The sequence below is a fragment of the Eublepharis macularius genome, chromosome 4 (genome assembly GCF_028583425.1).
Source record: "Eublepharis macularius isolate TG4126 chromosome 4, MPM_Emac_v1.0, whole genome shotgun sequence".
NCBI lineage: Eukaryota > Metazoa > Chordata > Lepidosauria > Squamata > Eublepharidae > Eublepharis > Eublepharis macularius.
In genome coordinates this window covers 101,904,952-101,918,400 of record NC_072793.1, presented here as the reverse complement: position 1 = coordinate 101,918,400, position 13,449 = coordinate 101,904,952, and the positions used below count along the sequence as shown (strand labels likewise).

At 43.2% G+C, this 13,449-nt stretch overlaps 1 protein-coding gene across 1 annotated transcript; it reads right to left on the bottom strand.

The window, feature by feature from the left end:
* Nucleotides 1-3,845: 3,845 nt before the first annotated feature.
* Nucleotides 3,846-12,890, bottom strand: LOC129327625 (kelch-like protein 6). The gene is made up of 4 exons (XM_054976378.1): nucleotides 12,809-12,890; nucleotides 12,158-12,236; nucleotides 6,551-6,778; nucleotides 3,846-5,286 (listed from the first exon to the last, which is right to left on the bottom strand). The coding sequence occupies exons 1-4, from the start codon at nucleotides 12,888-12,890 to the stop codon at nucleotides 3,846-3,848; spliced, it is 1,830 nt and encodes a 609-aa protein (XP_054832353.1).
* Between the last annotated feature and the right edge of the window lie 559 nt (nucleotides 12,891-13,449).

The window sequence follows — 13,449 nt, the reverse complement described above, 5'->3', positions numbered from 1 at the left end:
TTTGAGTATCTGAATGGTTTCTCTATCTTTATTTTTCCATTTGTTTGTTTGCCTGATTGTGCTCAGTTTTCTCTGTATTTTTCTTTTATGCCCAACCAGTCCACTATAGATCCAATCCATATAACCATTCATCTAGGTGCAAACTGTACTGCTCTGTTGTTATACAGATTGTTGGATGCCTAAGGAAGAAGCTGTCCAATTGTTTCACCAGCAGCGCATCCATGCAAACCCCTTGGTGCCTTGGTGGTTTAGTCAGAGAACCATCTCAATGCAAATTGAATGAGAACACAGCATATATGCTCTGTCATCAAGGCCAAATCAGGAGAATTCCACCTCTATCCCTTGTTCAAAACTTCTATATGTTGATATCAATTTCTACAGGTTCAGATACTCCACTGAGGCAAGAGGTCTAGAATTTGGAAACGTGTCAAGTTTTGCAATGAGGAAGCTGATATTCCATGTTCTGAATAGATTATGCAATTAATTTGCATTCTTTGCTTTATATGCAAAATATGAGGGGAGAGGGATATTTTTGTTAGAATTCAGTGTTCAATTTTTTTCAAAATGTCATCACAGACACCCCATGGAGCTTTGAAATTGATTGAGTGGGGTGGGTGGGGGGTGAGGAGTAACTTTAATTCCCTCCCCAAGCTGAAGGTGTCCTCTGTTGTCTATTTCTTGTGTCATGAAGGCAGAGGCCTCTGCTCAGCAGCTTCATATACGGGTGTTTTATATAGCTGAGGGGGTGAGCAGGTGGCCATTACTATGCTATGCAGGTGGCTACATAAAGCCAAGCAATATAGCATTTGGAGATGGATTGTAGTAACTCCCTTGGGGAATCAGGTTTCCAGTGACTAGGGCAGGCAACCAGGGTTATGGTTATTAGCCAAGATTTCAGCATATATTGTCAAGGGCTACTACTATAGCTGTTTTGCAGTTTTCTTTGTAAAAGATGTTGAGGAGAGTGGTTGGGAGGAGAGGAATTAAATGTCAGATCCGATCCAGAGCAGCAGCTTGGAATCAAACAGACAGGGCAGAACAATTCGTAGATCTCACCTGCCTACCTGCAATCACCTCTCCATTGGATCCGGCTGCTCTGTTGGGCATAATTTATTGAGTGTAATTAACTTCTGCTCTAGTTTTCAAACTGGCAGGTTTATTACATATTTTTACTGTAGAGATGCCTGGAGAGCATGGTAGGTGCTCCATTGTGTGAGACAGTGTACACACATATAATGAAATGGATGGTGCGATCTCAAAGAACAAACAGTTTTTAAAATGCACGGGGTGGCAGGTGGCTTCAGCCAAGACAGTGGGAAGGAGCACAAAGTAGTAGATAAAATATTTCTGAGCCATCAGTTCTAGATTGCAAATAGTCTGGTCACTGCCAAGTACTTTATGAAGCCTTCCAAGTAAAGAGGTACTTGGAATTGACAGCCAGCGTCTTATAGTCGGTGAAGAGTTGACGAAGACTAAAGAGATTTGAGTTCAAATTTCCACTCAGCAGTGAAACTTATGGGTAACCAATGGCCAGTCTCTCTCTCTCAACCTAACCTATCTCATTGGATTGCTGAGAGAATAATGAGGATGGAAGAACAATGTATGCTGCTCTAAGTTTCTTAAATGAAGGTATAAAATGTACCAGAGGCAGATGAAGTTGCGCAACAGACACAAAGAGTAGAAAGAATGAAAAGAGTCACACTGACATCTTTGGCCCAATACTGTCCCCTCCCCTTCTTAATCCTTTCTCTGCTTTTCATTCTCTGTTTGTTGCCCTGCATGATAACAAACAAGGGTAAAATTGATGAGTTGGAAATTTAAAAGGCTATCTGTGTGGAAACAGTGGGATCACAACTGTTTTAAGGGAAGTCTTAATCACAGTGGTTGAGAAGAAAGCCCCCCCCTCCCCCCGCTCCAATGTCCAGGACAAATGGTACTGCAAAATGTTTGCCCTTTATAACATTAAAAGTTAACTATTGTGATCAAATTATCATTAGCATCTGGTTTACAAGACTTTACTGCTAAATAAGAAACTTGGAAGCGAAGCATTAATCAGGAGATGTGATTAACTGCAGAAGAAATAAACTTCACAAATACTGCACACCTTGCTTGGCCCAGACCTACACAGGAAAAGTGAGACCAGGGAGGGACTGGATAGGTTTTGTTAAAGATGTAGGTTTTGAAGAAAGCAGCAATGTGGCTTCTTGTTGATTTTTTCAGGTATAGAGTGAAGCATGGTGGAACAAGAAACAGAGGTTAAGAGTGGGAGAATGAATCAAAGGGAATGGGGCTAACAACAGATAAGCAAGAAAGATAACAAGGGAAACAAAAAAAAGATTCATTTAGGGCACAGAAGTAAATAGCCTTAAAAGGAAGTCCTAGGAGTCCCCACTGATGTGGATGGTGTCATTGTGGGACAACAGCAGCTGTCTTTAAGACATCCCCAGCAGAGGAGCTCAAACAACTTGTCAATATCCAGCAACACTCACTGACAATGCCACAGAAGAGTCTCACCTGGCTGCGACCTGATCTGACCCGTGTTTGAGCAACAACATCAGCTATTAGGAGATAGCAGCTAGGACTGGCACTGTGGAAACACATCCTAGCTTCCCTAGGAGGAGAAGGTAAATAGACAAGGGGTGAAGAAATACCTTTTAAAACATAAATATGGGATTTTGGTCAAGCCCAAGTATTTAAGTACTGGTAGCCATGACTTCACAGAAAGTACAGGCCCAGAGACTGAACTACCTTTGCTGAACCTGAAGAAAGAGGACCTCATCTCCTACACCAGAGCAAGTGAGTTCCAGGAATAGGGAGAAAGGAGGACTGGAGGCCACAACACCAGATACTCTTATGTATGCTCATTTATGTAATAAGAGGCAATAATAAACAAATTCAAGCAACCCACTACAGTTCTATCTATTCACTTGCCTAAACCTGATGGTCAGGATGTGACAAACAGAGTAAAGAAAAGTAACAGAAAGTTAATTTTATTAACTTGTACTATTTACCTCTTTTGCTAAATAAAATGGGTGTGCAGGGGTCAATACATCTAAGTACAAAATGAGTATTTATATGGAACATCTGTTTGTGGAGATGTATGCAAATGGTGGGTTATATAAGCCCAGGTGCTAGATCTCATTTTAACCAGTATGAGTTCTTTTGTCAGGGAACTAATTGTTCTTAAAATTGCTCACACTAGATAAAATAGGATCTAACACCTGGGCTTACTTAACCCACCATCTATGTACATCTCCCCAAATGGATGTATTCAAAGTGTAAATACTCATTTTATACCCAAATGCATTGATCCCTGTACACCCATTTTCTTCTGTAAAAGAGGTAAACGGTACAAGAAAGAGTAAGCTTAGTTACTGCTATCTGTAAATGGCTACCAATCTTCATCAAGTAACAAGTTATGCTTGTCAAGTGTGATCCTGTTCCTCTCTTCTGTCAAAGCAGCCCAGCCTTGAAATTGTGAACCTACTGGAGAGGAGAACGTTTACTTTAAGTGAAGGACATGAAATCTTCTTTACTGGGAGGAAGTTTCCCTGATCACATGAGCCTCTTATCTTTCATAAAAATGATGTTGGAATGATTCCATCATAAATAAAACAAGCTGGAGGTAGAAATGGAGTTTATTCAGCAATCAGTCCTCTTGTCTGAGCCATAGATTCACCATCTTAAGTGACAAAAATTGGGAAACCAATTCTGCTTCTAAAAGAAATCAGCACTGATGGTATTTAAAAGGAGCAGACAGACACTGAAGTTTCTTACAATCAGGGCAGAAGCAGGCACCAAGGAACTGAGGAGGTGACCAGCTTTGAAAAGTGTTGGCAAGGCTGTTAATTATCTGCCACCCAAACAGCTGTCAGGGCTGCTGAGGAGTCTCGCAAAAGGGGCTGAATAGTTTTCTTTGGCACCCTCAGGGTCACACCGTTAACTACTGTTAGGAATGTCACTCTTGTGTTGGGAGCACTTTTTCGACTACGAGTCCAACTCAGCTCCCCAGGCCTCCACTGGTAAATTGTATTCCCTACCAGCACATGAATTCTGCTCTGCCACTGAACTGCACAAGGTGGTAAGACAAGTATGGGAAGTTCTGGAATTGCAACATCCTGGCTCACTGTGCCATCCTTGCTAAGAAAAAAACACTTGTGGGTGCCAGAGATCAGAGCTCTGATTACAGTGCCAGGTGTCTCACGCCGGCTGCTCTCTTCTACAAGTCCACCAATGACAAAGATCCCGTTGTCCATAGTTACAGCTGTTGATTTGTAACATTGAAAAGCCAGAGGCACTTGATTCCACACATTTAAGCTTGTGTCATAAATCAGAATGCCCCTATGAGCAAGGCCACTTGCCCTTGTGTGAGAGAATCCCCCAATTAGGTAAAGCTTGTCCTTAAGTGTGGCAGAGGCAAAATGACTCACTGGAAATGGCAGGCTAGCAATGGGAGACCAGGTTTTCTGTGCCAGATCAAAACTTTCTGCAGAATCAAGCACATTTCGGCCACTCCGCCCCCCCAAAGCATACAGCTTCTGTTTACAGGCTAGAAAGCCATGTTCTCGCCGGGGTACAGACATGGAAGGCAGCTGTATCCATTGGCCAGTCAGAGCATTAAACTCATGCAGATTGCCCAAGATAGAGCCATTAAGTCTTTGCCCTCCAGAGACATAAAGCTTATGCCCTACAGACAAGAAGCCTGAAGAATCAAGATACATCAAGGGTGGTATCTCCTCCCAACTTTCTGTCTGAAGGTTGAAACCCAGGAAGTGAGTTTTCAAACGCTCAACCACTCCTCCTTGCATGTTGCTTACAAAGAGGCCCAAGCTCACAATCCAGTCATCATACATACCACGCCTGAGACCTCCACTCTTCAGCAACCGCCCTTCCCCATCTAACTGTTCCCACTGAAGGTGAGCATTTCCATATTGTGCGATGATATCTGCCTGAACAGTAGAGACCTCCTCAGAAGTAAGAAGAGGAAGACGGATCTGTCCCATCAGCTTCTTGAGCAGTGAGAGGTGCTCAGCCGGCTGAAACTTCACCCAGCGTTGCACAGCTTGGTAGACAGTCAGCTCAGTAGATACCAGAAGTTTATCTGAGGAGACAATACTCATCACTGTACTGAGATCCAAACCAGGGAACGACTCATGTTCAGCAAGTGGCTCAAAGTTCATTGTGATGTGGCGTGTAGCCACATGAAGCAAAGCTTGGTGGTTGTGAGCATATGCCAGTGCATAAAGCCCTAAGCAGCTGTCCATAGAAATGCTGTCAGCGAGGAATCTGATAAGAACAAGAAAGGAAATAAGAGTCAGTAGGGAGTTAAAGTCATCACTACATCCTGTGGCAATACATTCCATGGCTGCATTTCCTTTTGTCCCTCCTGAATAAATTGCCTACAGCTTCACTGGGTGCCCTGCACTAAGTTCTAATATTATGGGAGAGGGATAAAAATCTCTCTCAGTCCACTTTTCCCACCCCATACATAATTTTATAAATCTCTATCATGTTCCCCCTCCCTTAGTCATCTCTTTTCTCAACTGAAAAATCCCAGACTCTTCAGCCTTTCTTCATGGGAAAGGTACTCCAACCCCTTAATCATCTTGGTTGCCCTCTTCTGTATTTTTCTAGCTCTCCAATGTAATTGTTTAGATAGAGACCAGAACTGTACGCCATGGTATTCCAAAGTAGGCTGCATCATAGATCTATACAGCAGCATTATAATATTGGATGTTTTATTTCAATTTCCTAATAATCCCCAATGTAAAGTTAACCCTTTTTACTGCTGGCAGTCCAAGTGAAACCTAGTCATTGACCTCTGATAAAACAGGAAAAGTGCAGGGCAAAAGTCTTTCACACTGAAGATCAAACTCATTTTATACATGCAAGAGAAATAGGCAAGGATAACCTTCATATATCAGGCACTGGTGTAACATTTGAACAAGTTTTGAATTTTCCATAGCACAGATCTTGCCACTTTTGTTCTCTGTCTTGTCAAGGTCAGAGTTGTTGAATGCTAAATGATGTGTTACACGAACATTGTTTCTGCAGCAGAAATATGGAGTTTACATTTCCATATAGACATGGGCACAAACTGGGAAAAAACAAACCATGTGGTTCGTGGTTCATCACATTTCATGAACCACAAACTTTCACGAACCTGCCCCGGTTTGCAAACTGGTTCGTTTGGTTTGTGAAAACATCACATCCAGGTCAGCAAATCATCACTTCCGGGTCAGCAGAAGGTCACTTCTGGGTCAGCAGAAGGTCTCCAGGAAGTCCATCCCCTATTGCCTAGGAAACTGATTGATCAGCGCCAGGCTGTCTGCAGTGACAAACCAAAAACGAACCAAACAAACCAGCCTAAAGTTCATGGCAGTTTGTCAGAAATGGGCTCTGATGAACCTCTGGTTTGCAAACCACAAACCGGCCCGGTTCATGCCAAACTTTGGTTTGTATTTAGGTTCATGCCCATCTCTAATCTTAAGGCATCTGCATTCTAAAGAACCCCGGTGATGGGCCCCAAACAGGATCCAGTCTGTGTTACCTGCCAACTATATCCTGCAGTGGGAGGATCACAAGCCTGCTAGCTGCTGTGAAGAGATCTTGTGAAGTATCCAGAGTAACCAACACTTTCCCAGTGTAGAGATAATCTAGAATCCTCTGAAGGATAGAAGAGGTCATCTCTTCTAGCACAACCTGCCTTTCCCAGGATTCTCTGAAGGGTCGGGTGAACATAGCACGGAAATAAGGACTGAACGAGGCTAACAGGGCCCTGCAAAGAGAGGCAGCAAAACTATATTAACTTGAGCTAATTTTTAATATAAGAGTTTTAACTCCTACAAAATCAAAAAGAGTCCAGCAGCACCTTTAAGACTAACCAATTTTATTGTAGCATAAGCTTTCAAGAATCACAGTTCTCTTCCATCAGATGCATGGAGGGCAAAAAGAAACTGGTCAGATATAGAGGCGGAGAGGGGAGGGCGGAGTAGATGCAAACAACTCCTTCTGATATGGAGATGCAAACAGCTCCTTCTGATATGGAGATCAGTTTGCTTCTGTTAAGGAAATCAGTTACCTCTGATAATGAGATAACCATTCATAGTCCCTATTCAGTCCCAGCTTGACAGAGTCAAATTTACATATGAATTCCAATTCAGCAGCTTCCCGTTGGATTTTGTTTTTGAAAGGTTTCTGTTGAACTACAGTGACCTTTAAGTCTTTGATGGAATGTCCTGGTAGATTGAAGTGTTCTCCCACTGGTTTCTAGACGTTGCAATTTCTAATGTCAGATTTGTGTCCATTTATTCTTTTGTGTAGAGGTTGGCTGGTTTGTCCAATGTACAGAGCAGATGGACATTGTTAGCACATGAGGGCATATATCACATTGGAGGATGAGCAGCTGTAAGAGCCAGAGACAGTGTAGTTGATGCCATTGGGTCCTGTAATTGTATTCCCTGGGTAGATATAAGGGCAGAGCTGGCATCTGGGTCTGTTGCAGGGCCTGGTACCTGTGCTGGTGACTCTGCTAGCCGATTCATGATTGTAAGTGAGAAGTTGTTTAAGGTTGGGGGGCTGTCTGTAGGCAAGGAGAGGTCTTCCACCCAGGGCTTCTGAGAGAGAGGTATCATTTTCCAGGATGGGTTGTAGCTCACTGATGATACGTTGGATGGGTTTGAGCTGGGAACTATAGGTGACAACCAGTGGTGTTCTGTTGTTAGGTTCCTTTAGGCTACAGTACCCACCAAATGAAGTGAGGAAACAAATCAACAGGGCCAGACTAGTACCCAGAAACAGCCTGCTCCAGGACAAACCTAAAGGAACTAACAACAACGTCCAGAAACCAGTGGGAGAACACTTCAATCTACCAGGACATTCCATCAAAGACTTAAAGGTCACTGTAGTTCAACAGAAACCTTTCAAAAACAAAATCCAACGGGAAGCTGCTGAATTGGAAATCATATATAAATTTGACTCTGTCAAGCTGGGACTGAATAGGGTCTGTGAATGGTTATCTCATTATCAGAGGTAACTGATTTCCTTAACAGAAGCAAACTGATCTCCATATCAGAAGGAGCTGTTTGCATCTCCATATCAGAAGGAGATGTTTGCATCCACTCCACCCTCCCCTCTCCTCCTCTATATCTGACCAGTTTCTTTTTGCCCTCCATGCATCTGACAAAGAGAACTGCGATTCTCGAAAGCTTATGCTACAATAAAATTGGTTAGTCTTAAAGGTGCTACTGGACTCTTTTTGATTTTGCTACTACAGACTAACACGGCTAACTCCCCTGGATCTAACTCCTACAATAATCCAATCTCCCTAAACAAGAATGGTTACCATGTACCATCTCCAGTTACCCCAGTTTGCCAGCTTTTGAAAGATGGGAATTATTTTCTCTCATGTACTGCTAATATATGCTCATATGCACTACATTTCTTTGCAAGTTGAATCAGGTCTGGCAGAAAAAATCCAGGAATATCACATTTTCATGGACAGAGGTTCTGAGTAATTTATGCATGAGGCAGATTATAAAGTGCAAGAGGAAATCCTTCCACTGTACAGACAAACAAATAGGAGACTTTTGTGTAAACCCAAAGGGGTTTGTTCTTGAAAACAGAATGCTACATTTTGTTTAATTTTGTTCTGATTAAAGAAGACAGTGCTTTTCTTTTTATATTAATTTTCTCTCTCTAATCCAACTGGTAAATACACAAACCATTGATCCATAAAGAAGGCAGTAACTTCATGCCCAGTAGCTGGGTCAATATCAAGCTATTTGGTGGCCATTAAGAGGCTGCAGATGTAAATATCTTGAGCAGTGACACTGCTGTGGATCTGTTCTCATCCCATTTTGGACAGAAATATGATCTTCTTGAAAGAATGGAGTTTATTGGGGTGGAGTAAAGAGTAGACATGGGCACGATCTGAATTATGATTTAAAAAAAAAACCATTTTGGCGTTTGCACCGTGACTCAGCTAATCGGTTCTGTCCATGGCAACTGATCCAGCAGTCAGGGGTTTGCTTGTTCAGGACTTGATTGGATTTATCGGTTTCTGTTCGGAATTGCAGACACTCTTGCGCCAGTAATTTATTCCCGGGGCAACGGAGCCAGGGGAACGAGCTGTGTTTGCTCTCCTTCTGTCGCCCTCGAAACACGAATGGAAGCCCAGCTTTCCTTGATTAGCAGGCTTCCTTCCAACCACAGAGCAGCAACCCAGGGGAGGGAGGGGGAAGGGGGTGTTCTGAAGCCATGGGCACAAAGGAAAGGCAAAAGGTAGCGCGGGAGGCTGGGAGGCCACCTGCGCCGTTCATCTTTCTCCAGGACAAGGGGCATGTGGGCAAGCCAGCCGCCCCTTGTCCTGGGGAAAGGCAAAAGGCAGTGCGGGTGGCTGGGAGGCCGCCTGCGCCGTTCGTCTTTCCCCAGGACAAGGGGCGTGCGGGCAAGCCAGCCGCCCCTTGTCCTGGGGAAAAGCAAAAGGCAGTGTGGGTAGCTGGGAGGCTGCCTGCGCCATTCATCTTTCCCCAGGACAAGGGGCGCATGGGCAAGCCGGCCGCCCCTTGTCCTGGGGAAAGGCAAAAGGCAGCGCGGGAGGCTGGGAGGCCGCCTGTGCCGTTCGCCTTTCCCCAGGACAAGGGGCGTGCGGGCAAGCTGGCCGTCCCTTGTCTTGCGGGGCAGGTGAACGGCGTGGGCAGCCGCCGAGCCACTCGCGCTGCCGCCAGCTCCGCAGTGCACCGGGACAGCCAGCTTGCTGCGTGGGCGGGGGGGGGCGACCCAGGAGCACGCGCGCACACGTGCAAGAGCCTGACTATGGTTGCCCTGGGCACTGGCAACCATAGATCCAGCCCTGGGAATGTCCCCTCCCTGAGGGGAGGCGGCTCGTTGCTGGGTTAAAAACTCCCCCCTTTACTCTAAGTGTGTGTGTGTGTGTGTGTGTGTGTGTGTGTGTGTGTGTGTGTGTGTGCGAATGCCCCCTCCCTCCCCCTGCCCGCCGGGCCTGGCGGCCGCTGCCACCAACAACCATTCCTATATCGCTGGAAACAGCGGGGCGCCCTCCCACTTTGGCCTTCCCGATTCCGGATCGGAAATGGGACTTGATCGGTTAGAATCGGTGGCCTCGGTTCAGCAGCAGCCCGGATCCACGAACGGCTTAATCGGTATTTTTTTTTTGGATCATGCCCATGTCTAGTGAAGAGTCCTTCCTGATGCCACTTGAAGCCCCAAGTGCTGATTGGTGGCCCTTGCAGCAATTATGAAGCCATCTCTCCAAAGTAATGTTTCAAGTCAACCCTTTCCCAGGCAAAACCCTACCAGACTAGCTAGCTAGCTAGCTAGCTAGCTAGCTAGCTAGCTTTCTTTCTTTCTTTCTTTCTTTCTTTCTTTCTTTCTTTCTTTCTTTCTTTCTTTTTTAGATGGTTTTATTTTGGATCCCATTTATCTGGGAGAAAGGCAAACTAAACATACTCAATGAGAAAGAAAGAAAGAAAGAAAGAAAGAAAGAAAGAAAGAAAGAAAGAAAGAAAGAAAGAAAGAAAGAAAGAAAGAAAGAAAGAAAGAAAGATGAAATGAAATGAAATGTTAAAGGTACCAACTAAACTTTTCACAGATAAAACGTCAGGGTTATGAAAAAAATAATATAAAAAATAAGCTAAAATCCTACTTGAAGCCTGGCTATGGAGCAAACTTCCATACTTAGATCCAGTGTGGGATTCACCCTACAGAGAATCCCACACTAGCTTCTGTAGGGGTATATATCTGAGCTCAACCTCTGGTTAAATTGGATTAGGTTTTTATGGATGTATAATATCATTCTCCTTGTCAATGGATGGATATGCTGTAAATACCATCTTGGTCCCTCGGTTCTCTAATATATGATAAAGCCCCACCCTAGATGGTTCTCCTTTAGTGTACTATGCCGTAATGGTAGTTCATAAATACAAGCTATTGTACTAGCATATAGTGTGAGGTGTTTTTTATATTTTTCAAACACCTGTTATGCAGTATAAATGTGGTGTAAAATAATGAGATTAAAGACTGTGTGTGTGTATCAGCTTCAGTTACTTGTTTTTACCATAATCCACAACATAACTCAGCACTATAAAGTACATTAAAACACATTTGCTACAATATGTACAACACTACAAGTTCACAGAAGAAATACAGAATAATAAAACAATTTATCAGAACTTCATGACAGAAATTAACCTCAGTTACCTGGGCCGCTTTCACATGTCTCAGCATAGTGCTAAACTCATGGAACAAGGGCATCTTCATGGCACGATTTCTGACATCATCATGCCACGATTCCATTTTCGTGGCACAATCACATTAGAAATCACGCCATGATGATGCCCTCCTTCTGTGAATTTAGCACTATGCTGAGACATGTGAAAATGGCCTGGACTCTACTGCATAGTTAGAGAATTGTAGCATTTTATGGCTGCCAAAACAACGTTTTCCACATTTAACATGACCACCTCCTATTTGTCAGCAAATATTCCCATTTTTGCACAATAATTTGAAAAATTAACCCCCTTCCATATATACATACACAGACAGGGGGGCAGGGCATGTGGGACCTTGGATAGGGAGTTGACTTAGATATGTGTTCAAGTCCAGTCTTTACTATGGATTCACTGTGGGACCTTGGAAAAGTCACTATATGTCACTACTAGCTTCCCATCTATAAAATGTAAATAATCTGTGATCCTAATTTGTAACATTAAGAGGAGGAAAAATATGAAAACTGTAAAGGAGTCTGACAATATTAATTACTGTTACTGCTACCATCACCACTAGTTCCACTATTTGTTCCACTCTCACAAAAGTATTTTGAATGTTTCAGACAAGAATTATATTTTAAAGCCTTAGCAGGCATATAACTAACACGAGAATTGGTGTCATTTGTTTGTTAAGAGAAATGATCTTGACCGGATCCATTGTGATGAAGATTGTGACACTCTATGTCAAAGGTCATGCTACTCCTAGAGCTGGAGATTTTCAGTGCTTCTGTGTGCAATCTGTATTTGGTTAGGCAACTAATTCTCCCCAAGTAAAACATCTGCTTCTTGCTTTTTAATGACATGACATCTAACTCACCAAGGCAACATCCATCAATGGATCTGGAGATGAACAAAGGTCAGAAACCCACCTGTGACAGGGAAAATTCTTTCCTTCAGCCACTAAGATGGCATCACAAAGCTGCTGGTTCTTATAAAGCTTTCTTAAACCTGTATGGATGAGGAAACAAAGCTAAGTATGTTAAATCCTGACAAGAAATAAGACAGACAGTGGTGACATAGCTCTACCCGAGTGACCATGAAAGGAAAACATGGAGAGTATAAGATTTAAGCTGGACCATCTATTTCCATCTATTTCCAGCATCATTTCTATTGGGAGCTCCATTCTATCAGGCATGAAGAAAGCTCTAACTCTCGAAAGCTTACACCCTAAAAATCTTGTTGGTCTATAAGGTGCCACTGGACACAAATCCTGCTGTTCTACTGCAGACCAACACAGTTATCCACCTAAAACTATAAAAAATTAGTGAGCTCCATGGAGAGAATAGACATTTTTCTGGACACAGAAACAAATAAGGAGCTGTAATCATTGCAGAAAACAGTGTTGGAAACCTCATACTTCAGAGCTGAGGTCACCCTTCAGAGTGTTTAATTAAGATGAAGTTTCTATGGGCCGATATAGGGGCCCTGTAGCTTCAGTGAGACATTGGGTGCCACAGAAGCAGGATATTAAACAAAATAAAGACTGCATAACTATTTTTTTCATGTTCCAATATATTTACCCTGAGTAATGTAGAATCCCAAAGAATTAGACCTCACACTTATGTCATCCTCTTCACCATCCTGGTCTTTTTTGGTATTCATAATCCATCCACTGAAATGGGTCCAGGAATATCCATAAAAAGTATTCCTCCTTTGAGACTCATCAACCAGTCATTTCTAGGGAAGAAGAGAGTGCCTAAAATGGGAAATAGCAATTCAGTTTTAACATTTTAATTTGCTCTAAAACACTGATGCATAGTCTCGCAACGTACCAGCAGCAGTCTACATCACAGATGCTCTGCTGTCCTGAGGCCCATTGCTATATAAGAGCATTTTGCCTGAAGCCTGGTCTTGCAATTCTGAACAACATGCATAATGACAACTCATTTTGATAACTCTGATATCTGACTTAATCCTTCCCCTCTTCTTCAAAACACTCTTGATCATGTTTCTTCTTCTCGTGGGTACAGAAACAGTATTTCCTGCCCCTGTATTCATTGGCAGGAAATATTTACTTTCCTTTCAATAGCCAGCATTCCTGGGCCTTGTAGATTAGTGTTCCCCAACCTCTGGGTTGGGATCCAAAAGCGGGACATCATGAAGCCTCTGAAAATGGGTTGCAGGCCAACCCTCCCTAACGGCTGCCCCTGCCTTTTGCATT